Source organism: Aethalodelphis obliquidens, unplaced genomic scaffold (genome assembly GCF_003676395.1).
Source record: "Aethalodelphis obliquidens isolate GAN/ISIS:26980383/991018 unplaced genomic scaffold, ASM367639v1 scaffold6, whole genome shotgun sequence".
Taxonomy (NCBI): domain Eukaryota; kingdom Metazoa; phylum Chordata; class Mammalia; order Artiodactyla; family Delphinidae; genus Aethalodelphis; species Aethalodelphis obliquidens.
Window position 1 is genome coordinate 11577403 of NW_020837950.1, and position 24491 is coordinate 11601893.

The following is a 24491-nucleotide window of genomic DNA, read 5'->3' on the forward strand; positions in this document are numbered from 1 at the left end:
GTGTCCTTGGGCAACTTGGAGAGTCAGTTTCCTCATCTGCAAAGTGATGAGCTTGTGTTAAATCCTCCCTGAGTTTTCTTCCAGCTCCAAAAATGTGGGTCTAATAATAGCACATAATAATATAATAATAGTAATAATATATAATACAATATATTATATAAACATTGATACTATATAGTATAATAATTTAACAAAAATAATAGAGAAACGGAAGAAAATGTTCCAGCCATGTTGATTTATATATTATACTCTCAATGGAAGTATACACACTAATAGAAGGAGAGAAAAAAATTAGTGTGAGTTTGCAGGCAGTATCCAGAGAATTAATGCAAATATGGTTTAGACCTAGATTAACAGATAATTTCCCTCTTTCAGATTTTTCCATTTGTTGATCAGAGACAACCACATAGCAATTTCCAATTTTTTTAAAACACGTTATGATAATAAGAATGATAATATTGACGGCCAGGGCTTAGAAACAGAGACCTCTCTTCTGGTCAGTAACTGTGTGCATGGCCTGGACATGTCACATCACCTTCCTGGGCCTCATCTCTCTCATTTCTTCTTCACAGGGTCGTCTTGAGCCTCAGATGAAAGCTTGCTTAGTGACATGGAAAAAGGGGAGTTTGGAGCCAAGAGATCTAAGCACGATCCTGAGTCTGCCAAGTGTCAGTTAAGTGCGCATAGATGAGTCATTTAACCTTCCAGAGCCTTAGCTTCCTTGCCTGTAAAATGGGCCAAATAATGATAACCCACAGCATTGTTGTGACGTCATGGGTGACAACATAAACAAAGTACTTGATTGTTTAGAGAGTGCTAAGCAAATACTGGCAATTAGTACCAGAAGGCATGGAAAAGCACTTTGGACACTTTTAAAGTGCTGTATGAATGGATGTGTGTGATGGTGATAATAAGGATTGATTTACTCAAGAAACAGAGGTCAGGGCTTCCCTGGTGGCGCAGTGGTTGAGAGTCCGCCTGCCGATGCAGGGGACATGGGTTCGTGCCCCGGTCCGGGAAGATCCCACGTGCCACGGAGTGGCTGGGTCCGTGAGCCATGGCCGCTGAGCCTGTGCATCCGGAGCCTGTGCTCTGCAGTGAGAGGCCACAGCAGTGAGGCCACAAAAAAAATAAAATAAAAATAAAATAAAAAAGAAATAGAGGTCAGCATCTACTATGGGCACGGCACCATTTCAGATGCTGGAGCAACCAAAGACAGGTGACAGGGGTACCTAGCTGCAGAGGGAAATGATGAAAAGGAGGAGAAAAGAGGGAAAGAGAGATGTATTTGAGAAGTACATACATGCAGTGATTTATTGGGGGCTTTCCGAAAACTTAATAAAAAACATTGTCAATCAAAATCCTCAGTAAATCTTTAGTTCCCTGAGAGGACAGCTTTACCACCCAACAACTGCTCTTTGGTTAATTCCAGTGACTCACTCGTAAATTGCACCCCTCCTGTTTCCATCAGGGTGAAACTTCCACAGAGCAAAGACAGATTAGGGCAACTTACTGTGTTCTATTTAAACAACACAGCCATAAAGAGCAAGCACTGCAACTGCATCAGTAGATGGGCTCTAGCATGTTGTAACCTTGCTGTTTCTCACGCCTGTGCTACCACGTCCACACACATATTCTTGGAATTGCTCCACAAGTCCCAGCAGGCAAGCTTTTGGCTCCACTTTGAGTCCTATCTAGACCCTGAGTTCTAGTCATTTCCTTCCTTGTTTTCAGAATCTGTTGGAAACCACTTGCCTGTGTAAACCCCAGCTTCTGTAAATCATGTCACTTTTCTGTGCCAGTCTCTTCTAATCCATCCTTTGGAACAGCCCTAACCCAACAGTCAGGTGGGTTGGAATCCCCCAAGTCAGTCACTTCTGGAGGGAAATGGGTATTGAACACTGATTGTTGTGAAAAGCTGTGTGTCCCTTTTTTGAGGCCAGCAGAGAAAAAGTTAAGCCTGCTTTCTTTTTCAGGGGGGTGGTTTATTTTTATTTATTTATTTTTTTGCTGTACGTGGGCTTCTCACTGTTGTGGCCTCTCCTGTTGCGGAGCACAGGCTCCGGACGCGCAGGCTCAGCGGCCATGGCTCACGGGCCCAGGCACTCTGTGGCATGTGGGAACTTCCCAGACCGGGGCATGAACCCATGTCCCCTGCATCGGCAGGTGGACTCCCAACCACTGAGCCACCAGGGAAGCCCGGGGTGGTTTATTTTTAAATGATGCAGTCTGTCTACATCAACCAGGCTTCTCCTCAATTAAGAGGATAAACTACCAAGTGTCCTCCCTCCCTTTTCCTAATTTATTTCCTTATAGTACTGATCACCCATCCATATTTATCAGATTCGTTTACATAATTATTATCTGCCCATACACAGCTATCCCTACCTAACTAGATCCTAAACTCCACAAAAGCAGCAGCTTTGGCTATTTGCAGTCTTGTTGCTAAGAAGGTCACGGTCCAATGGGGGAATGGAAACATGAACACATAATTATGAAACAATATTGTAAATCCAGCGATGGAGAGATGCTCGGATCGATGTCTCTTTTAGTGACGTCCTCTACTTTCTTTGAATCACCCCCTGAGAGAACGCAAGAAGCCTAGTATCACCCCCTGAAAGAACAAAAGGAGCCTAGTAAATGCTGAATGAATAAATAAGATAAAGGATTCTCTGTTGATCCCTTCTGTAAGGCACTGAAAGGCACCTGCTTTGTGCTAAGAAAAAATACTGCAAATTATAGAGTACAGGAAACCTGGATTGAAAAGTGAGCTTATAAAAAGTGAACAAGTAAAACCAAACCTCTCTGCTCTCATGAAGCTTAGAGAAAGAACACCCAAAATGTGGTAGGGAGAGTGAGGTGGGCTGAGTCTGCCACCAGCTCATAGAGCTTTGGGAAGGTCATTTAACTGTCCCCAGATCTTAATGTCTTCACCCACTAAAGATCAGGATCCTCCCAGCTCTGAGGGAGGATGACAATTGAATGATAGAGCTGCCATTTATTGAAAACTTGCTATGTGCCAGACATAGTGCAGACTTTACCTGTATTCATTCTTTTCTTTAATCCTCACCGCCCTGTGATGTTATTTTCTCCATTTTACAGATGAGGAAATTGATGTACAGAAAGGCTAGTTAACTTGAACAAGGCTGCAAAGCTACTGAGGGGCAGAGCTGAAATTCTGGGAATTTGACTGTACAACCTGAACTTTAAAAAAAAAGTTTTTTGTTTTTTTTTTGCCACACCGTGCGGCATGTGGGATCTTAGCTCCCTGACCAGGGATCGAACCTGGGCCCTTGACAGTGAGAGCACGGAGTCCTAACCGCGGACCACCAGGGAAGTCCTTAAAAACCTTTTAAAATTATGAATTATATCAGGCACACAAAAGAGTGTATAAAACACATAGGAATATTTTTGAAGAATAAATAACAGAAAAAATTAAATGATCATTCTTGTACCCACTTCCCAAACTTAAGAAATAGAACGATACCTGTGACATCCCTGGGTGACCCTGCTCAGTTGTATTCCCTTATCTCCCTAGGAGAGGTAACCACTTAATTAAATGCTGTGTTAATCATTCCCATGCTTTAAAATGTTTTTGACCCTAAGTATTGTATTGTTAAGCTTTGCTTGCATTTGAACTTCACTTAAATGCAATCATAATACATATATTATTTGACTACTTGCTTTTTTCTCAGTATTGTCTACATTAATTTATATTGATACATACAGCTACAGTTCATTCATTTTCATTGTTGCATAGTATTCTATGTGAGAATATACCAAAATTTATTTAGCCATTCTCTCTTGATTACATTGTGTTGTTTGTAGTTTTTGCTACTATCTACAATGCTACTAAGAACGTTTACATACAGGTCTCCTGGGAAGTCTGTGTAAGTATATCTCTAGGGCATGAAATGTCTAGGTCAAGGGTATAGGATATTCAATACTACTAAGTAATGCCAAAATGTTATATCAACTTATATGCCCACAAGAAGCATATAAGGTTTCCTATTGTTTCATACCCTTGCCAGTGCCCCATAGTCATACTTTTTAATTCTCCACCAATATGGTAGTAGGAAAGTGATATCTCATTGTGGATTTTGTTTGCATTTCCCTGCTACTGGTGAGATTGAGCACCTTTTCTATGGTTTATTGGTTATGCATATTTCTTTTTCTGAGAAATGTGCATTTTTAAAATTGGGTTGTTTTTCTTGATGATTCATAGTAGTTCTTTATATATTATGGATAAAAGCTTCTTAATATAAATATGTCATTAGAAACCCCACAATTCTTGAACTTTGCCCTCCCAGAACTATTCTTTTGCATATTCAGATTAGAATTAATCAGCACACTCCTTTCTCTTCCAAGCAAATAGAAGTAGAGAGTGATATTTCCTGGCTTTTGAGGCTCAGGACAGAAGAGTTAGCCAGGCTGCCAAACCCATATCCTTCAGAAGAGTTATGTGTACTCACTTACTACCAGAACATATAGATGACTTTTAATATTTGGTGAGTATATCAGTCAAAATTCCATAGGAAACCAAATTTATTCCAGATGGTTCAGATGAAGAGATCTGAATGAAGGCACTACTTGTAGAGGTCTGGGTTAACACAGGAGGGATGTTGCTGCATCCCAAGACTAGCACCAGCAGGAAGCCATTACTTCCTACAGGACGGAGAGGCAGACAGAGGAAATACCATCCTGGGGCCCCATGAAAGCTGGTGATGTGGAGGAGAAGCTGCTCAGCAGGTGGGAGGGATTCACAACTATGGACAGATAAGCATCACCCAAGCAGGAAAGAAGTAGGAAAAAACACCCAACTATTCTCTCCTCCTACCCTCTGACTTCCAGCCAGAGTCTCCCACCAGCTGCCTCCAAGTAGAAGCCAGCCAGGAAGAGTTCCTGGGTGATGCAGCCCACAGGGTTAGCCTCTCAGCCACAGGGGAGGGCAGCCAAGGGTGGCAAATGGAAACGGGGAGTGGGAACAGCCAGCAGAGACCACCATGGCAGTGGGGTAGGAACCACCTGAGACTTTTTCATAGGAAAAGTGACAAAAGGAAGTGCATGAAGGAAGGCTGCTAAGCCCTAATCATTAGCGTGTAACAGGGATCATTCTCACCATCTTAGCTAAGTTAGCGAGTGTAATGAACATTAAATATAATTCACCATATAATTTTTAGCTGGTCAAGTTTAATTAAACCAAAATTACATAGTAAAACTGGGATGTTTTGAAAAGTAACTGTACAAGGGCAATATCTCCATATATCAGTCTGAGCCTCAGTTGCTTATCAACAGAACGAGAATAATATCTACCTTATGAGCATGTTCTGAGGATTCAATGACATGGTGTATGTAAAGTGCCTAGCACAAAGCTGGAGCCAGTAGGAATCAAATGTAGTTTGTTTCCACTATCATTACGTGTAATTTTACTCATCTTGCTCTATCTAGCACTGCTACAAATGGCACCTGCTTCTGTGTAGGTTTCCCATCGTGTGGCCCACTATCAACAAGTTCTAGAATATTCTGATCTGATCTAGAATGTTCAGCCTATGTATCTGCATAGAGGTCCACCAAAACCGTAACGACACATCCATTTGAACAATAGTTCACAGATATAAAGCTATTATTGTATGAATACTATTGCACGAATTCTTAGAGGAATCCAGGAATTACTGTTTTAAGTTAAGGAAATTGAGGCTGAAAGACACATGACCCAGACTTTGTGACTCCCAAATATGTCTGCCTCTTACTCCCCCATTATTGCTGTCTATCTACCATTAAGGATTATGTCCCATGTCAGGATATATTTTAGAATTGACCAAAACATGAACTTTAGGTCGAATCAAGTACTCTTCAGGAACTTTACGTTACAAGTAATTTCCGTGGCTTGTTTTATCTTTTCTGGTGAAAAACTGCTCAGGATCTTGGCTAGTGATTAATGTTTCTTTGCTTTATCAGAAGAGATACAGCCTGAGGGAAAATAGGACCCTACCCTTGAGTTGCTCTGATCTGACTCAACCCATAAGATAGTCTTCTCGGCACTGGGGATGAACACTTGCAGATGCCCTGTCCCTTCCATCGTATCGTAACCCTATAGATGTGCCACACTGGAACCCTTTCATCCCATCTCATGATGGGTAAAGTGCCCTTCCTCGGTACCAAATCCTTAAAAGGAAAGAACCGGGCTTTCCTCTCCCCTGTCACTCCCTCATTCAAAGGAGATACCTGAAACCTGAGGCGTGGAAAAGTGAAGTAAGAAAAAGAGAATTTTTTCCAAGGTTTTTAAAGCATCAAATCATGATGTATTTCATTTCTGCCAATTCACATGCAGTCAACCTATAAAATTATACTTAAAAGCCAAGGTTTAAAGCAGACACCTTTGCAAATGTTGGTGCTCCGTGACTTAGGTGGGTCCCTTTCTTATTGCCAGAAACAAAAATAAAAGGGGAAGATAGAGATCAGACTGGGAATATTTTATTAAAAATAAGTTTTAAAATACAGGGACTAGTAGGGTTGGGGCCTGCAAGGTTACATGAGATGAGATGTGGCAAAACCATACAGCTGGGCTGCTCTGGGCGGAAGTGGGGCACAGTGGTCTTGAGCACAGCTTTGGAGTCTGACAGACCCACTCGAGACTCCTGATGCTGCCACTCACCTGCTGCGCCAGGCCTCAGTTTCCCCGTGTAAGGTGGTGCTCACCCCACAGGGTGAGATAACACACGCTCAGGTGCTTAGCACAGGGGTCAGCACATCTGGAGCCCTCCGCAAACTGTCACCGTCGGGATGCCTTCTGCTTTCTTGTCGCTCAGCCTCATTTCATCACACTCGCTTCGGCCGCCCCATTAGTCAGTACAAGGTAAAGCAGAATAGGATGAGCTACCCACTCAAAGCAACCCTTTCACGTAAACAAAGAGCATATTTAACGTTGCTATTTGGCATGGTTAGAAATCAGCGTACAATAGTCTACAAAAAGGCACTGAAAGTTTTGAAGGGGAAGAAACATAGCCTGAGTCGAGGCAGGAAATATAGATAAACAGCCATGTAGAACATACACTGCATGGATTCTAACACAATGACCCATTTTTGCTTCTTCCCCACCCCTGTCCCCCACCCCCCAGGGCTGGTGGAGGTCTGCTTCATTCCCATAAGCACTTCGCGGCACATCAGCCCAATTCTCGTCCTTCTCTCCAATTCAGTTCAACACAACTTTGTTTCGCTATGCTTCTTTCCCTGAGCTAGGCCCTGGGAACACCGAGATGAACAGGAGGTGGCCCAGCCTTCAAGAATGATCATCTAGTAGGGGAGACAGATGCCAGCGGGCCACTGTTTCTGCCAGGTCCCATTGCTGGGGAGGGTTTACACGTGGATTCCTGTTCTCAGGTGTGAGGGTTCCCAGAGACAGCCTTTAAGCTTGGCTCCAGCCAGCAAGCAGAGGGCTCATCTGTGGCCCAGATGAAGGCAAAGTCATTTGACCACACCCTCTATGACCTTCTCTTCCTCCACCGCTTCCACCGTGGAATCACCACCTCTTCCCTCACTTAGAATCAGTTATCTGGGCCCTTCCCATTTTCATATCCCAGCCCCTGCCAATCTCCCTTCAACAAGAAAGAAGGAAAAACTTTGGGACAACCAATGTTAGTCATTAGAAATTTATTCCTGCTATCATGTTAAATACCGCCTACCTTAGACAGGCCCTGAAGGAAAATCTGCAGAAGTTATTTAAGACCATTTGCAATTGTTGGAGAAGAGGAGGCGGGTCAACAGGGATATCACAAGGAGATGCGCTCCCATCGCCTCCCTTGCCTGGCCAGCTTTGAAGCCCTCCAACCCTCTGGATGCCCAACATAGACAGCTGGATATAGTAGCTCTCAAGTCAAGGGACACAGGTGACACAGAGCCGAGGATGAGCTGTGGGACTGGAGAGCTGGAGCTGTCCGGGCGAAGGCAGATATGTCAGTCCCAGAGGATTGAGGGAACCTTGGACGCAGAGACTCAGACCCTGGTCCCAGCCCTTTTCCTGAATGTGGATGGGAGAAGAGGAAAAAGAGAAGGCAGTGTGGAGATGAGCACACATTTGATTTTGACATCTATTATAGCTATAAAGAATTGACCACATAAGGAAACTGAAAAATTAGTTTGGTTATGTCAGCATAGGTCTAATCATAGTCATTTATGCCAACTGCCTTACCATTGGTGTGTAATGGCATGTTACACCAAACCAATGATGTACTTCCATAAACGTGGTTCAGAGTAGTTATAGGTTTTGATTAGGTGAGTAAATGAAACACTTGGGTTCCAGCCTTCACGATTTCTTAATTTACATAGTCCTCTGTTCTCAGCTTTCACTGATGGTCAATACCATTGCTTTTAAGCTATTAGACAGAATGGTGGTTGGGGGTTGGAGGGATGTCCCTATTGATTCAGTATTTCCCTTGAGAAATTTTTATTATCTAAGCAATTGCTGTATAGTTTTCCTGTTCCCTGTGCTGGGAATTTGTGATTCTTTTTTCCATTCAGGTGTTTCATATTCATGAACTAGTAAAAGCTATAAATTCCCTTTTTTCCCTTAAATACATACATATACATGTAGACACCATCCCAATTATTCTGATTAGGTCCTAAAATTAATGAATTATGTTGCATGCCAGCTCAGTTTAGAGCTCAAATAACAAATTTGCTAAATCACAATTATAGAGACTTTGAGCCTGCTCTTTCACAAGACCTACGACCAGCTAGGAACCCCAGTGTCAGAAGAAGCAGGCAAAGTGTAGTGGTCTCTGAAATGAAAGTAAGACTTCCTCGCGTCTGTTCCAAGTTCTGCTGCTATCACTGCGAGCAGTCTGATTCTCTACCTGAGAGGTTTTCCTTCAATCTGTTTTGGGGAATGACAGAAGAATACTTAGTACACAACTGGAGTTCTTTGGGTGAAAGGCAAAACCATAAGAAATGCGCTTTTTTAAAAAAATAATTACAGAGACATATAATGACAGCTGTTTAAAATCATTAGGCAGTATTAAAGTATCTTATGTCATTGAACTGTATTTTATATACAACTCTGAATAACAAGAGGGTGGAAAATTAATTGCAAGGATCAGTTTACAGTAATTTTAAAATTTGATTACCTAATAAAATCTAGCTGGCAAGTGATTTCAACAAAAGTACTACTTCAGACGAAAATACCGACACTACAAACATATGGCAGGGCCCTATAAGGTCATTTCACTCATACATCAATTTGTGTTTGTCAGTAGGTAGGAAAAGACTTCCCAAGTGTGAAAACTAATTATATACCAGTGCTATTTATTTTGTTATTATTTAAATACAATGTGTCTTTAAATATGGAATTCTTTGGAAAACTCACTTTATTATCCAAAATTATGGAGACCACTTTGGTTTTATAATCGAAGGTGGAATATTCATTACAGTTTCCCAAGGGATCTTCTAACTGTAATGGGCAAAGAGTTCTTTGATAGAGTGTATTTCGTAAAAACATCCAGTAGCCAAGTCTCGTCAACAACTGTATCCGAAAGGTTTCCTGCTGCGGCTCATGCTGCTTCAGGCTGCTTAGGACGTGCCCAGAAAGAGCATCGACGCTTGCTGGCTTGCCTGCTCTCCCTGTCCCAGTTAGTCTTTGCGGTAAGTGACTGCTGGGTGGAGTCTTTGGGGTTTAGAGGATCTTGCACTCGTTAACGGAGAAGAACCTCCTTCTGTTGCGTCTCCTGGCCTGGTTGATGGCAGTCCGGACAGCACACTCAAATACCTGCTGTACCCCCCGGTTGCTGAGGGCTGAGCACTCCAGGTAGCCCTTGGCTCTCACCTCCTGGGCCAGTCTCTTTCCTTCTATAGCGTTGACGCAGGAAGCCCTGTGGGGCCCCATCTCTCGCTGGTCAGTCTGAGTGGCCACCACCAGCACGGGAGTGCAGGGCAGGTTGCTCCTGACTTCACCAATCCACTTGTTCTTCAGGTTCAGGAAGGAGTTATGGTTGGCCACGGAGTAGCACATCAGCACCACGTCTGCCTGCTGGTAGGACAGAGGGCGGATACTCCTGAAGGCATCATTGCCAGCTGTGTCCCAGAGACCCAGGCTGATCTGGATGCCATCCATGAAGACGTCTACACCTGTATTTTCATACACTGTGGGCTTGTAGGCCTCTGGGAAGGTCTCTGAGGTGAAGCGCACTAACAGAGAGGTTTTCCCCACAGCAGAGTCTCCCACCAACACACACTTGATGGAACTCAGCATCTTCCCAGCTCGGATTCCTAGTTACAAATTCAGAATTCCGAGGAAAAGAGCCCTCAGTGGGCTGCTGAAGCAAACGCCATTCAATGACGAGGAATGGGAACCAGATGGATTTGTGTTCTTAGGACCTCTGACAGCAATTTGCAGAATGTTACTTCATGCAGTCCATCCAAGGGAGATGCACCATCTACTTTGGAAACCTCCAAAGGCTGGTCTTCAACTGGAAAAAGAAAAAAAAGGGGAGAACTTGAGTCTTTTTTCCCTTTTTTGCTGATGGGGGAGCTTCCTCATTGGCAAACTGATGAATCAGGGGGTCCACCTCAGTGGACAAGGGTCCTCCCCCCTTGTCTAAGCCACTCTTACCCTCGGCGGGGAAAGCTTGGATCTGTTATACCCCGTACCCACGACCCCACCCAGTCAAGAAGCAGAAGCTGACCTGATCTCTAAAATCAGCCCACGGATAAAAACACAAGCAGTTGCTCTGGTGGCAACATGAAAAAGACCACAATAGCAACCTAATGTGTGAATGAGACGTTTTCAGACTGCTCTCTCCTGGCTTCTGCTCCAAGAAGTGGAGACCACAGCTGACAGTGGTCTCTGCCACTTCAGTCTCTAATGGATCCCAGCCACTTTGGGAACTGCAAACTGATGAGCCGCACGTAGCAGAAGCACTTCCTTTCATTTATTGATTCATCAGCCAGTCCTTGGTTTATGTGGGAATTTGTGCTGAGGTCAGAGAGAAGAAATCACCAGAACTCTAAAAATTTGCTGTGATTTTTCCCTTGAGATTTTTCCAAAAATGGGCTATAGATATAATGGAAAGGGCACTGTCCTTGGCATTTTCTGCATCTGAAATCAGACTCCATTACCTATACAACGACATGGCTTTGAGCACTTTGCTTCATCTCCAAGCCTTGGTTTACTCATATGCAAGATTGTGAGAGATTTAGGAACCACTTGTCAGAGATGTTGTGAGGATAAAATTGTTTCTTTCTTCTCTGAACAGCTACCTATGTAATCAGGAACTCTGCTAAGCCCCTGGTTAAACAAAATAACTTGCTTAAAAGCAACCGTATTCGGTGCTTGTCACTTAAACCGGGCCACATAAATATGACGGAATCTGAATTTCTTGAAAGGGTCAAATAAATTCTCATTCACTGCAGGTGAAAGAGCTCCAGACAATGAGATCAGCCTTGGAGACGGTGTCCCGTCTGCCAAGGGATGTCATCACAGGGCCATCCCAGCTTGAGATGAAGGAAAGGTCTTTTGGACCAAATTTCAAAGTAAAGGTTACTAATACAATCTGGGCTTATAACCTCCTCCACTGGCAATCTTCCTGACAGATCACGTGTAATGTAGGATAGACACATAGGATAGGTCTCCTTCAAAAGGTAATTTTTAAAATCACTCCTCTAAATCCAGACATTCCCCTCCAAGACATTATTATCTTTGTCTACCTACAGTCTCTGTTTAATTAGACATAATAGCCTTTACAAATGAGTTAATCAAATAAATAATTCACATGATTTTCACAAATTCATTTTTACCACACATAAGCTGGGTGACCTTGGCCAAGTTACTTAACCTCTCTGAGACTCGGTTTCTTCATAAAAATGAAAATAAGAAAAGCACATTCTTGATGGAATTGTTATAACAATTCAGTATGTGGAGAGTCTGGCTTAGCACAGAACCTGGCACATGGGATCTGTGGGCAGGCACCATACGTTTCAACTTCTACTACTATTTATTTAAAATGCTTGAATGTCCAAGCATGGGGGCTGGGACGTCAAATATTCGCCCAGAGTCTTATCTGAAGACTCACATCTTCATATGGAAATGATAACACAGCAATCATTTATGCTTGTACTTTTACAAGACGTTGTACATTTGAGAATACTCCCTTGATTGTCTTGTGAGAAAGCCCCTTCAGAATGATAGAGCACAAAATGATAATAATAATAACTTATAAAATAAAAAAACAGAGAATTCCCTGGTGGTCCAGAGGTTAGGGCTTGGCGCTTTCACTGCCAGGGCCCAGGTTCAATCCTTGTTCAGGGAACTAAGATCCCATAAGCCGTGTGGCATGGCCAAAAATAACAAAAAATAAATTAAAAATGAAAAAAATGATAGAGCATAATACAAAACTAAGATGAAATTATGACTTTCATTCACTGATTATTATTATTGCAGATTTTAGGTTATCTGGGCTTCGATTGAATCTGAGGCTTACTTCAAAATGCTGATAAAACCCTGATATTTTTTTAAACAGATGAGCCCATGGCAGTCATCTGCCAGGGATAGCCTGTCAATGATAAAGAATACATCTAAATGTCATCCTTCTTGTAAGAGTTTTGGGCAAAGGACTTATGCAGGCAGCAGCCAATTCATTCATTAAGGAAATTGCTTTTGCCGTGAATCTAACACACTTAGATGATTAGGAAATCATTGTGCCACTCAGCAACTCCCGCCAGTGCCTTCTCTCAACAACACTTTCGTAGCCTGGCAGGGACACCACAGCAAGAGCAGGCCCTGCTCGGGATGCGGGGCTCCACGTACTGGGGGGGCTGGGGTGGTGGTAGGGGAGTGGGTGCTTCACTTTGGTTTTTTTTCTTCTGGAGAAAGAGAATCAATTCAAAAAATCTTAAGCAACTTAGTAAAGGAAAACTATAGCCACTTCTAAGCTTTATCAGTCCAAATTGTCATTCAGTTTTCTTTCTGTAATAGATATACACTTGTATATATCTTCTAAACATTTTCTCCAGTTTAAAAATCTTTCTATTTCAACATAATCAACATACTTGCCAGGTTTTAGCTAAATAGCTTTCAATGTTTCAACAATTCATAATTGCACAGCTGTTCCCCACTGCTAGCAGTCTTTGAGTTACTTTCAATATTTCACAATAATTAACAAGTGTTATTTTATACATAAAATATATATTCATTTATAGAAGTTACTTTTACGTGGAAAAATTTTCTTGGGGAATACATTTACGAATATGGCATTACTGGATCAATGGGTTATTTTGTGACTTTTATTTACATTACTGAGCATCTTCTAAGGGCTGTATACATTATTCATTAGTTGTTTTCTTCGTTTTTAAAAAATGGTTGTTTGGGGCTTCCTGTGTGGCAGGCACCGAATCAGGTCCTGAGAGCGTAACAGTGAGCAAGCTGGCTTCTTTCCGCATGGAGATCAACATTTTACAACTGCAGAGACTTCAGGGGGTAGGGAGTCCTGTCACAGTCACACTGTGAGGCAATGGCAGAGGCAAAGTTAGACCTAAACAGAGGGTGACCCCAAAGCTGCAGCAGCTCCACGTGTCACCCACACCCCATAATTCCCATTGCCCTACCCAAGGCACCTCAAGTAAAACCATGCTTCCTAAGCAAACCCAGTTTTGAGACACTTTTTCCGGCCATCCCTTCCAAACAGGTCCCTACTCCGATTCTCCTCCTACAAATAAGGAGTTCTTGATGTTTACAAGAAGTGTGTTGCGTCTTGATTCGGAAACTGGTTCCACAAGTGTGTTCAGTTTGTGAAAATTCTTCAAGCTACAGACCTATGATGTATTCACTTTTCTGTATGAAGATTAAACTTCAGGAAAATGTATTTTAAAAAATAAGGTTACTGCCTTTGCAGGGAACATCTTCTCAAGGAATATTTTATCATAAGTTTTTCATCTTGCAAGAATTCATTTCACTAATTCTCAACGCTACTTCAGTAATTCCCCTTAGTTCATTTCTAATTGCTATAAATAATAATTAAATTTCTCCTCTGAATCACAAAAAGAAATCACTTTTAAATCAGTTTATTTTTATACACAGATCATCTGTATTCTAAGTGGATTTAATTCTGAAAGTTTGCTTGCAAGACGCTGGTTTGCAGCTTTTATTACTGTTCTCCAGAGTCAAGGTTCTAAGCAGTATTTACATTCCTAAACCTAAAGCTTATTTAATACCATTATATTTGAATTTAAATGGAATATCACTAAGCCCCGAGGCCTCTTTGAGCCAGGAGCCCTGCCCCCCTGACCCCAGGCCAAGCAGGGACCCTGGCACCCTTCCCCTCCTCTGTCCCACCCACCCTGCCCTGAATGGTCCCTTCTACTCCCACGAGCACAGTAATTGGATTGTCTCCACAGGTCTAGAGTTCTCAATTTGGTCCAAGTTCAGAGTCAAAAACAAGGCTAGTCAGCCAGGCAACGGCCCAGAGCACCATTTAAGACTCTAGAATCTCATGTCAAAACTAATAAAGTGGGCTTCCCTGGTGGCGCAGTGGTTGAGAGTCCACCTGCCGTTGCAGGGGACATGGGTTCGTGCCCCGGTCCGGGAAGATCCCACATGCTGCGGAGCGGCTGGGCCCATGAGCCATGGCCACTGAGCCTGCGCGTCCGGAGCCTGTGCTCCGCAGCGGGAGAGGCCACAACAGTGAGAGGCCTGCGTACCGCAAAAAAAAAAAACTAATAAAGTGATGGGAAAATGTACCTCTCTCAAAGTAGTTGGAATTTTCTGAAAAACTGCCTGGTGTTGAGGGTGGAACCCCACGAGGCATACTCAAGAGAAGGTCACTTGGTCTCTGAACTGCTTTCTAAGGGAATTTCTTTTACTGAAGGACTCATATTTTCTCAGTTGGGTATGAACATTTGGGACCCAAGCTGAATTGTTCAAGGAAAGAAAGCAAAGAGGCAAATACATGCATATCTAACCATTCTAGAATGTAATGACGCTGTAAACCAAAGTTGTCAACTATGGGTCACCTGTGGGCCAAACCCACCGTCTGTTTCTGTATGGCCCACGAATTAAGAATGGTTTTTACAATTTTAATGGTTAAAAAAAATCAAAAGAACAGTATTTCATGACACGTGCATATCATATGAAATTCAAATTTGTGTCCATAAAAACATTTTTTTGGATCATAGTCATGATCTTTCATTTACAAATTTTCCATGGCTTCTTTCTTGCTACAACTCAAAGTTGCAACAGAGACTTTATGGCCCACAAAGCCTAAAATATTTACTATCTGGCCTTTTACAGAAAAAGTTTGACAAGCGCTGCTAAATAAAAAGAGGCAATTCAGAGTAAGAAGGAGAGCACAGACCCTGGGATCAGGCAAGCTTGGGTTTGGCCCCAACATCTGCTGCTTACTGTGCAATCTTGGGTGAATTACTTAACGTCTCTGAGTTTTGCACCTTTGTCAATAGAGGCAGTATAGCTCAGTGATTAAGAGCCTGGACTCTGAAACCATGCTGCCTCCAAAGTCACTAAGCCTTAGCTTCTTCAACTGTAAATAAGCAATACTGATAGTATCACACAAGGTTGTTGTATGGGAATAAATGGGTAAGTGAATGTAAAACACATAGAATGGTACCTGGCACAGAGTAAGTACTATAGAAGTATCTGTTATTTATCTATTTACCTTGAAGTGTTGTAAGATTATTAGAGCTAGAGCTGACATGCAGGCCCAAAGTGAGATGACTGTGAGGCCTGGGGGCCTCGGAGGGAGCCACTGGCAAACAGGAAACAAACACTGGAGGAGAGACAGGTCTGTGAGACAAGGGGACAGTGTGGTGCCAGAGAGATTCCAGGAGAACCAAGGGTAATCTGGCTACATTATACAGGATGAGAATGAGTGAGAAGGGAAGAAGGATGGCAGCGAGAATTCTTATTCTTCCACAAACTTTGACATGAAATATTTAGTTACACACATATTCTTGTCTATGTTGTTTATAATGGGAAAAAATTATTAAAGAACAGGTGGTTCTTGGATAAACTAATTAGTTTATTCCTGTAATCAATACGCTTTAAAATAACAGAGTATAAGTATATTAACTTAACTGACACAGGAAAAGTGTCCCTATGCTGAATGGGATAAAAGCCGTTTTCAAAATATGTACAGTATGATTCCACAGTTATGAAAACATCTAGAGCAGTATATATACCAACATGTTAGGATGAATTGTCTACGGTCCTGAGATTGTAACTGATTCTAATTTTCTTCTCCTTGCTTCTGTGCATTTTAAAATAAAATTAAAATAAAACAAAACACATTTTAAAAGCATGAGTTCTGTGTACAATTTTGAAGCGCTTTGTGTGTGTTCCTTTGTTTTTTAAGTTTGGCTTGAAAAGGCGGAAAAGGCTGATCTGAGGGCCCTTTAAGCTAGAGAATATCTATGAGCCCCCATCATGTCCGAGACAATAATTTTCTATATCTGTACAGCTGAATTTGTTTAAAATTCCTAGAAGCACTATCTCTGGCTTCTGGTTCTTTTTTAAGGGACAAGCTAAGCTGAGTAATTATGCCTCCTCTCACAAATGTCCTAAGCCCATCTCTCTTTTTCCTCCTCATTAGAGAGTTTTTGAAGTCTTTTCTATATTTTTTTAGATATTCAAAGAAGTTTGAATACGGCCTGGGTGTTTGATGACATTAAGGAACTATTGCTGATTTTGTTAGGTGATAATCACATTGTAGTCATATACTTTTTTTTAATATATTTATTTTTAAAATTTATTTTTGGCTGTGTTGGGTCTTTGTTGCTGCGTGTGGGCTTTCTCTAGTTGTGGCGAGCAGAGGCTACTCTTTATTGCGGTATGCAGGCTTCTCATTGCGGTGGCTTCTCTTGTTGCAGAGCATGGGCTCTAGGCGCACGGGCTTCAGTAGTTGTGGCACGTGGGCTACTAGTTGTGGCTTGCGGGCCCTAGAGCGCAGACTCAGTAGTTGCAGAGCACGGGCTTAGTTGCTTCGCGGCATGCGGGATCTTCCCAGACCAGGGTTTGAACCCATGTCCCCTGCATTGGCAGGTGGATTTTTTTAATATATATATATATTTATTTATTTATGGCCGTGTTGGGTCTTCGTTTCTGTGCGAGGGCTTTCTCTAGTTGTGGCAAGTGGGGGCCACTGTTCATCGCGGTGTGCAGGCCTCTCACTATTGTGGCCTCTCTTGTTACGGAGCACAGGCTCCAGACGCGCAGACTCAGTAATTGTGGCTCACGGGCCCAGTAGCTCCGCGGCATGTGGGGTCTTCCCAGACCAGGCCTCGATCCCGTGTCCCCTGCATTGGCAGGCAGATTCTCAACGACTGCGCCACTAGGGAAGCCTCGGCAGGTGGATTCTTAACCACTGTGCCACCAGGGAAGCCCAGTCATACACATTTTTAAAGTCCTTATCAGACAGCTGAAATAAATATGATGTCTGGGATTTTTTTAGATTGTTCCAGAAAAGAAAAAAAGAACTAAGGATGATGGATGAAATAAGACTGGGAAAATATTGAGAACTGTTGATGTTGAATGATGGTACATGGGGGTATGTTAGTCTATTCTCACTATTTTTATATATATTCAAATTTTTTCATGATAGAAGTTTTAAAGGGTGGGAACTTTTGTTTTCTATAGCATTTTGTCCAAGCTGTGGTTTCATTCTCATCTTTAGTTTTAGAGAAAATGAAGAAAAGTATCACTAAAAAATAAAAAGTATACTTTGCGCCTCAGTGACTTGTTCAAGTATTGGAAGGAATGTTGATGCATCAAATAAGTGACATAAAGGTAGACAGTGCAAAGGCTTAGAGCCTGCCTCCTGGTGGAAGGGAGACAGAGGAGAAAAAGGTGAGGATTCCCAGCCAAGTCATAAAGAGAAAGCCTTGAGTTTCAAGTACAAGCTCTACCTGCATCTCAATAAGACATCACCATCTGCCCCTGGGAAGTAAAGGCCATGGATAGAAAGTATTCTAGTCAAAGGATACTCTTGAAGTTACTTTGAGATTATGTGAACTTCCTAACTGGTATAACTATGTTCACTAACTTCCCTTGGCCCTCCTTGCCCCAGTTCTGCAGAATTAGCTCTTTGCAAAACAGCAAAAAGTAATAATGAAAATAACTTAAAAAAAAAGAAAGAAAGAAAAGAAACTCAGGAGTGAAAATGGACTACCCACATAAAACCAGATCACATCAAAGCAACTCTGAGAATGAGGAAGACCCATGGCCCTGGGGGTCTTTCTTTTTGTCTGAAAAGGTGAAGAGGTAGAAAAGAGTTTCTACCTTCAGATTTTATGTTTTCCCCTTAGACTTAAAGTAGCTCCATCTGATCTTTACTTACTGTGAAAATATGAAATCTACCTGATACCTGGGTAGACCTCCACCAAGCCCATGGTACCTCCCAGCTCTAAAGCACCACCTGTAATGAAGAAAACCATCACATCCCAGGGTTCCCTCATCCCCCCCCCCACCAGAACCACCACCACCACCACCACCACCATCATTCAACACACATACTCAAACCATTAGTGGTGAGCAACATTTCCTCCCTTATTTGCTGATCCAATCAGACTGAAGATGGCCTCCTCACTTTGGCTAACTCTTCCCCTCATTTTGTCTGAGTCATCTCTACATACCTTTTTTTCCTGATTATAAAAGTAGTTAATACATGTTATGGAACATTTCAAAAATACTGAACTATCTAAACGACCTAAAGGAGAAATGCAGCTGCCACCTAAAACCAAAAGCTGCGAGATATTAGTGTACCTTTTCCTGTTTCGTTTTTTCAGTGTCATTTTTTGCCAATACTAATATCGTACTTTATATATAGTTTGGCATCTTGCTTTTTTAATTTAACATTTACATCATAAATATTTCTTATATCATTGAGATCCTTTGAACATAATTTTAATGACTGTCATATTTCATTATATGAACATAGCATTATTTATTGAACCAACTGACTATCATTTAAATTGTTTCTAATTTTTACTATAATAATGCTGAGTGAACATTTAAAAAATAAATTTGTACAAATATACAATTATTTCTTTAGTATAAATAGGTATGAGCACAATTACTGGAACAAGAAAGATGAAACACATGGACAAATTGGTACTCCACATGTAGTATATGAGAGTTTTCATTTTATCACACTGCCATCATTGGGTATAATATTTGCCAGTTTGATCTGTTTTCATTTGCGACTAGTGAAAATTAAAATTCATCTCTTTGTTGACCACTTACATTTTTTCTTTCATAAGTCACCTACTTTGCCTACTTTTCTAGTAAGGTGGTCATCATTTCTTAAATATTTTAAAAAATCTTTTTAGAGATTAAGGATATTAATCCTCTCTTGGTTAAATAAATATGTAGCTTTTTTTCTTCATATGTTTTGCGTCCGTGAATTCTGGTAATTCCCCCAAATCCTGGTACTCCCCCATTATTGAGCAACCACTAAATAGAATGTGAAATAGCATGTCCCCTGATTGTGGAAAGAAACTTAGCATGATTAGATACCTGAAAGGTCATCTAGTTCAACCTACTCATTTTCCCATGAGGAAACCAAGGCCCAGGTTTCCTCATTTTCCCATGAGGAAACCAAGGCCCACCAAGGTGGTTTAGGTAGTGGGGGCTGACTTGAAGCCCAGAAACTGGATCACTGAGCCAACACTCTTTCCATCTACACAGTATTTTTTCACATATATGTTCTCTACATTTTATTTATTTATTTATTTATTGCGGTACGCGGGCCTCTCACTGCTGTGGCCTCTCCCGTTGCAGAGCACAGGCTTCGGACGCGCAGGCTCAGTGGCCATGGCTCACGGGCCCAGCTGCTCCGCGGCATGTGGGATCCTCCCGGACCGGGGCACGAACCCGTGTCCCCTGCATCAGCAGGCGGACTCTCAACCACTGCGCCACCAGGGAAGCCCTGTTATCTACATTTTATATCCCATACTTAATTTCCTTAATTTTAAAATGTAAACCCTTATAGATAGCTTAGATATATGTTCCAAATTGGTGGCTTTTTACTCAGAAGATAACTCCCAGTATTAATATAAAACTATTTTTCAAACAGATGTTCTCTTTCTACTTAACTTCCTTTGAGAGATAGATCATCTCTCTTTAGGGGCAATCATTAAGATTTCCAACATTCTCTAGAATTAGGGTAAACCCTTAATTTACAGATTGCTCAAACTGTAAAAGAAGTCAAAGTATTTTGTTCAGGATGTTTAGCCCAGAGCACTGCATGGAGTGAGGTGATTTGGTTTCAGCTTCAAAGTATAAAATTGCTGATATTCCATCATTTGCAGAGCCCAGGTTGTGGAGTTGAGGTCTTGGTTAGATTCTCATCTCTATCGCTGACTAGCAGTATAACCTTTGGCAACTCACATAACAAGAACTGTAAAATGTGGATAATAGTGAATAGTTTGAAGGATTTTTAAGGCAATTAAAAAGATTCTATCTCTCATGCCTAGCGGCATGCCTGACCCTTAGTAGATAAGGATAATAATAAACACATTGGTCAGATACTGTTTAAAGTGCTTTATGAAAATTAGCTCATTAATCATTACAACAATACTATGTGCTCGGGACTTCCCTGGTGGCGCAGTGGTTAAGAATCTGCCTGCCAATGCAGGGGACATGGATTCGAGCCCTGGTCTGGGAATATCCCACATGCCGTGGAGCAACTAAGCCTATGCAACACAACTACTGAGCCTGCACTCTAGAGCCCGTGAGCCACAACTACTGAGCCCACGTGCCACAACTACTGAAGCCCTTGCGCCTAGAGCCCGTGCTCCACAACAAGAGAATCCACTGCAATGAGAAGCCCATGCACCACAACGAAGAGTAGCCCCCGCTTGCCGCAACTAGAGAAAGCCTGTGCGCAGCAACAAAGACCCAACACAGCCAAAAATAAATTAATTAATTAAATAAAATGATACTATGTGCTCAATACATTGTTGTTATTTTACAGCCAGGGAAACTAAGGCACAGAGAAGTAAAGTAACTTGCCCAAGAGGACAAGCTAGTGAGGAGGGCTTGCCTCCAAACCCATTCACAGAGTTGTCTCTATCTCCCCTCCCACTGTCTCTCATCTGGGGGAAGCTTACCTACCTTTGCAACCTTGATGAAACTAAGCAATCTGCTGCTACCTGATGCTTGTGTGCCCCTAAAATTCATATGGTGATGGTATTAGGAGGTGGGGCCTTTGAGAGGTGATTAGGTCATGAGGGTGGAGCCCTCATCAATGGAATTAGTGCACTTATAAAGGAGCCCCAGAGAGCTCCTTTGCCCCTTCCACCATATGAGGACACAGTGAGAAGGCACCATCAATGAATCAGGAAGCAAGCTCTCACTAGACACTGAATCTGCCAGGGCCATCATTTTGGACTCCCCAACCTCCAGAACTGTGAGAAATAAATTTCTATTGTTTATAAGCCACCTAGTCTGTGGCATTTTGTTATAACAGCTCAAATAGACTAAGACACAATCCTAAAATAAAGGCAGCAGATGAGGAGGGAGAGCTGGAAAGACGTTTTTCAGCTGGTGGGTGTTTTCTTTCTTACTATAGGCCTTATTTCTAACAACATTTGAAAGATCTCTCCCTTAAGCAGACTCTCTCAGACACCATTGGAAGATGTACGGAAGAATGCCATCTTTGTAGAAGGCAATATGACAGAATTCAGTGGCACATTTTGTGTTTTTGATACCCGGAGCTGATCATTTTTTAACCTCCCTCATTTTAATGGTAAAATTAGCTTCAGTAATAATGTGTAAGAGTCAGGAACAGTCATTATTTCCTTGACTCATTCTGTAGCTTTAAAATAAACAAGTAACAATTTACAAGAAAGATAAATTTCAATTTTTAAAGTATTATTCAAGTGCAATAAAATATTTTCTGTACAAACTAAAACTTGCAATTACCGATCAGAAATATCACACTTTGCAATTTGCACTCTGCTTCACTGTTTTAAATTTAAACACAAAACTCCAAAAAGTCACATAGAATAACAGAATTGAAGTAAGTCAAGTTCTGTTTCATAGTCTCTAAAATCATTGTGCTATCATTCTTTAATTCTAATGTACTGTTTAGGAATCAGTAAACAGGAATCAGGAATACGTAGTGCCATAAGGTTGGGGAATCACAATATACCCCAGAAGTCAGCTCTAATGGAATCCATACATGCCCCTAAGCATTACTCTAACTTTATCACTGCCAGTACATGGTGATAATAAAAAGCAAACACCCATTGATTTTATTATTGTCTTTAAATTCTCAGCAGATGATGTACTCCCTCACTGCCTATACCTGGAGTGGACCCCTTCTACCGCCATGTCCTTGGTATATCCCTGCTAGTAGCTATCAAAATTTTAAATGCATGTACCTTGCAACCCAGCAATTCTAACTTTTTAAACCTATTGTCTTGTTGTACCTATACAAGTAGTCAAGAAATATGTGCAAGAATTTCATTGCAGGACTTCCCTGGTGGCACAGTGGTTAAGAATCCGCCTGCCAATGCAGGTGACATGGGTTCAAACCCTGGTCTGGGAAGATCCCACATGCCACAGAGCAACTAAGCCCGTGAGCCGCAACTGCTAAGCCTGCACTCTGGAGCCCGCGAGCCACAACTTCTGAGCCCCCGTGCCACAACTACTGAAGCCCACGTGCCTAGAGTCCGTGCTCCACAAGAGAAGCCACCGCAACGAGAAGCCCCCGCACCATGACGAAGAATAGCCCCCGCTCACTGCAACTAGAGAAAGCCCACGAGCAGCAACAAAGACCCAACGTAGCCAAAGATAAGTAAATAAAAATAAATAAATCTATTTTAAAAATATTTTGAAAAATAGAATTTCATTGCAGCATTATTCACAACAGCCAAAAAAAAAAAAAAAGAACTGAGGATAACTAAAAGGTATCAAAAGGCAGTGGTTAAATTAATTCTGTTGTATCCATACAGTGGAATCTGATACAGCATTAAAAAGAATTAGGATAAGGGTGGGAGGGGGGAATAGGTGAAGGGGATTAAGAGGTACAAACCTCTAGTTATAAAATAAATGTCACAGGAATGTAATACAACAGCATAAGGACTATGGTCAATAATACTGTAATAACTTTGTATGGGAACAGATGGTTACCAGAATTATTGTGGTGATCATTTCACAGTGCATGCAAATGTCAAATCACTATGTAGTACACCTGAAATTAATGTAATATTGTACGTCAACTATATTTTGAATAAAAAAATAGAATTAGGTTAACCTTGTACGTATTGTGAGGAAAGGTACCCATGATATATTAGTAACTGAAAAAGGAAGCAGTTGAATGATTCATTAAAGAATCTCATTTATGTAGAAAAATAAATGTACAAGCCTGGTCTGATGCCCTTGAATGCCCAAAATGGTCAGAATGGCATGGGTTCAGGCATAGGAAAGGTATCTGTGCAATGGTGGACAAAACCAGACTTGCTGTGAATTCTAGCTCATCCAATACGTGTTCCTCTACAGATAAAACTGTACTAAGGGCACAGCAGTTACTCCCTAAATTGTCTAAGGCAGAAGAGGAACAAAGAGGAATAACCTAAGAACACAAGTCTGTACAGCCTTTCTTAGGTTTTTAAAATCCCCTTTTGGGATATCAATGTATATACTTTCTATATTAATTATATTGCAGATATAATACACAGCAGTGGGATTAACTATCTCCCTAGATGCATCAACTGTCTCCCTAGATGCTCAGCTTCTCCCAGGAAACTGGGAGAAACAAGTTCGTAATGACCCTGAAACTATCAAGATACTCCAGAGCAAAATTCTTTTCTTTTGCTGTTTAATTCATTGCTTATGCATACATAATGTTCCATGAACATTAAGTTCCAAATCCATAGATGTCTAAAAGAATGACAGGATGTCTGCCTTTAATTGGCTTTAAACTAGGAATACTTTTAAAGAGACTAATGGGGACAAAAGATAACAAAGAAACTGTTAATATAGTTTAGACTGGGCTTAGAGGTTTTTTAAAAAACTTTTTTCCTACTTTGTTAATAATGTCTCTAACCCTCACTTTTTTGTTGTGGTTGTTTTCTATAGAAGAAATGACTTCTTGAGGAGAGGTAATGCGATGGCCATGCAAAGGTAGCTGGCATGGCTGTACTTCATCATACTAAGGCCCCATATAGCTGGGACCTTAGAGAATAAAATCCTAAACTAGAGAGAAAAGAAGCAACCTTCCGCATACAAATGACCTTACGCTCAGCTTCATCCCAGAAGAAATTAAAATTTAAATGGACAAGTGCCATGATAAAGGTAAGTGCAGAATGCCAAGAGAATGCTGAGGACAGAGTGCTTAAATCTTCAAGGGCGGTGGGAGTGGGAAAGGCAGAAAGGAGAGACATCTAAGATCGGTCTCAGAGGGGAGAGAAAATGTGATTGGTGGACTACATCCAGACCGAGGAAGCAGCCGGTGGCCAGGTGTGCAGGGGAGAAGGTTCTGTGTATTTGG

General features: G+C 41.6%; 1 protein-coding gene across 5 annotated transcripts in view; it reads right to left on the reverse strand.

Annotated features, from left to right (window-relative positions):
- Nucleotides 1-7633: 7633 nt before the first annotated feature.
- The window catches only part of RHOH (ras homolog family member H), a 44339-nt gene continuing 27481 nt past the window's right edge, over nt 7634-24491 (reverse strand). For 3 of the 5 annotated variants that reach the window (XM_027103111.1, XM_027103110.1, XM_027103112.1), the window contains one exon: nt 7634-10460. In XM_027103111.1, the coding sequence (XP_026958912.1) occupies nt 9668-10243 (576 nt within the window). In that variant the 5' untranslated portion in view covers nt 10244-10460 and the 3' untranslated portion in view covers nt 7634-9667. Of the gene's footprint in view, nt 10461-12796; nt 13490-17762; nt 18411-24491 lie in introns of those variants that run through there. The other 2 variants (XR_003432145.1, XR_003432146.1) reach the window with 2 other exon arrangements.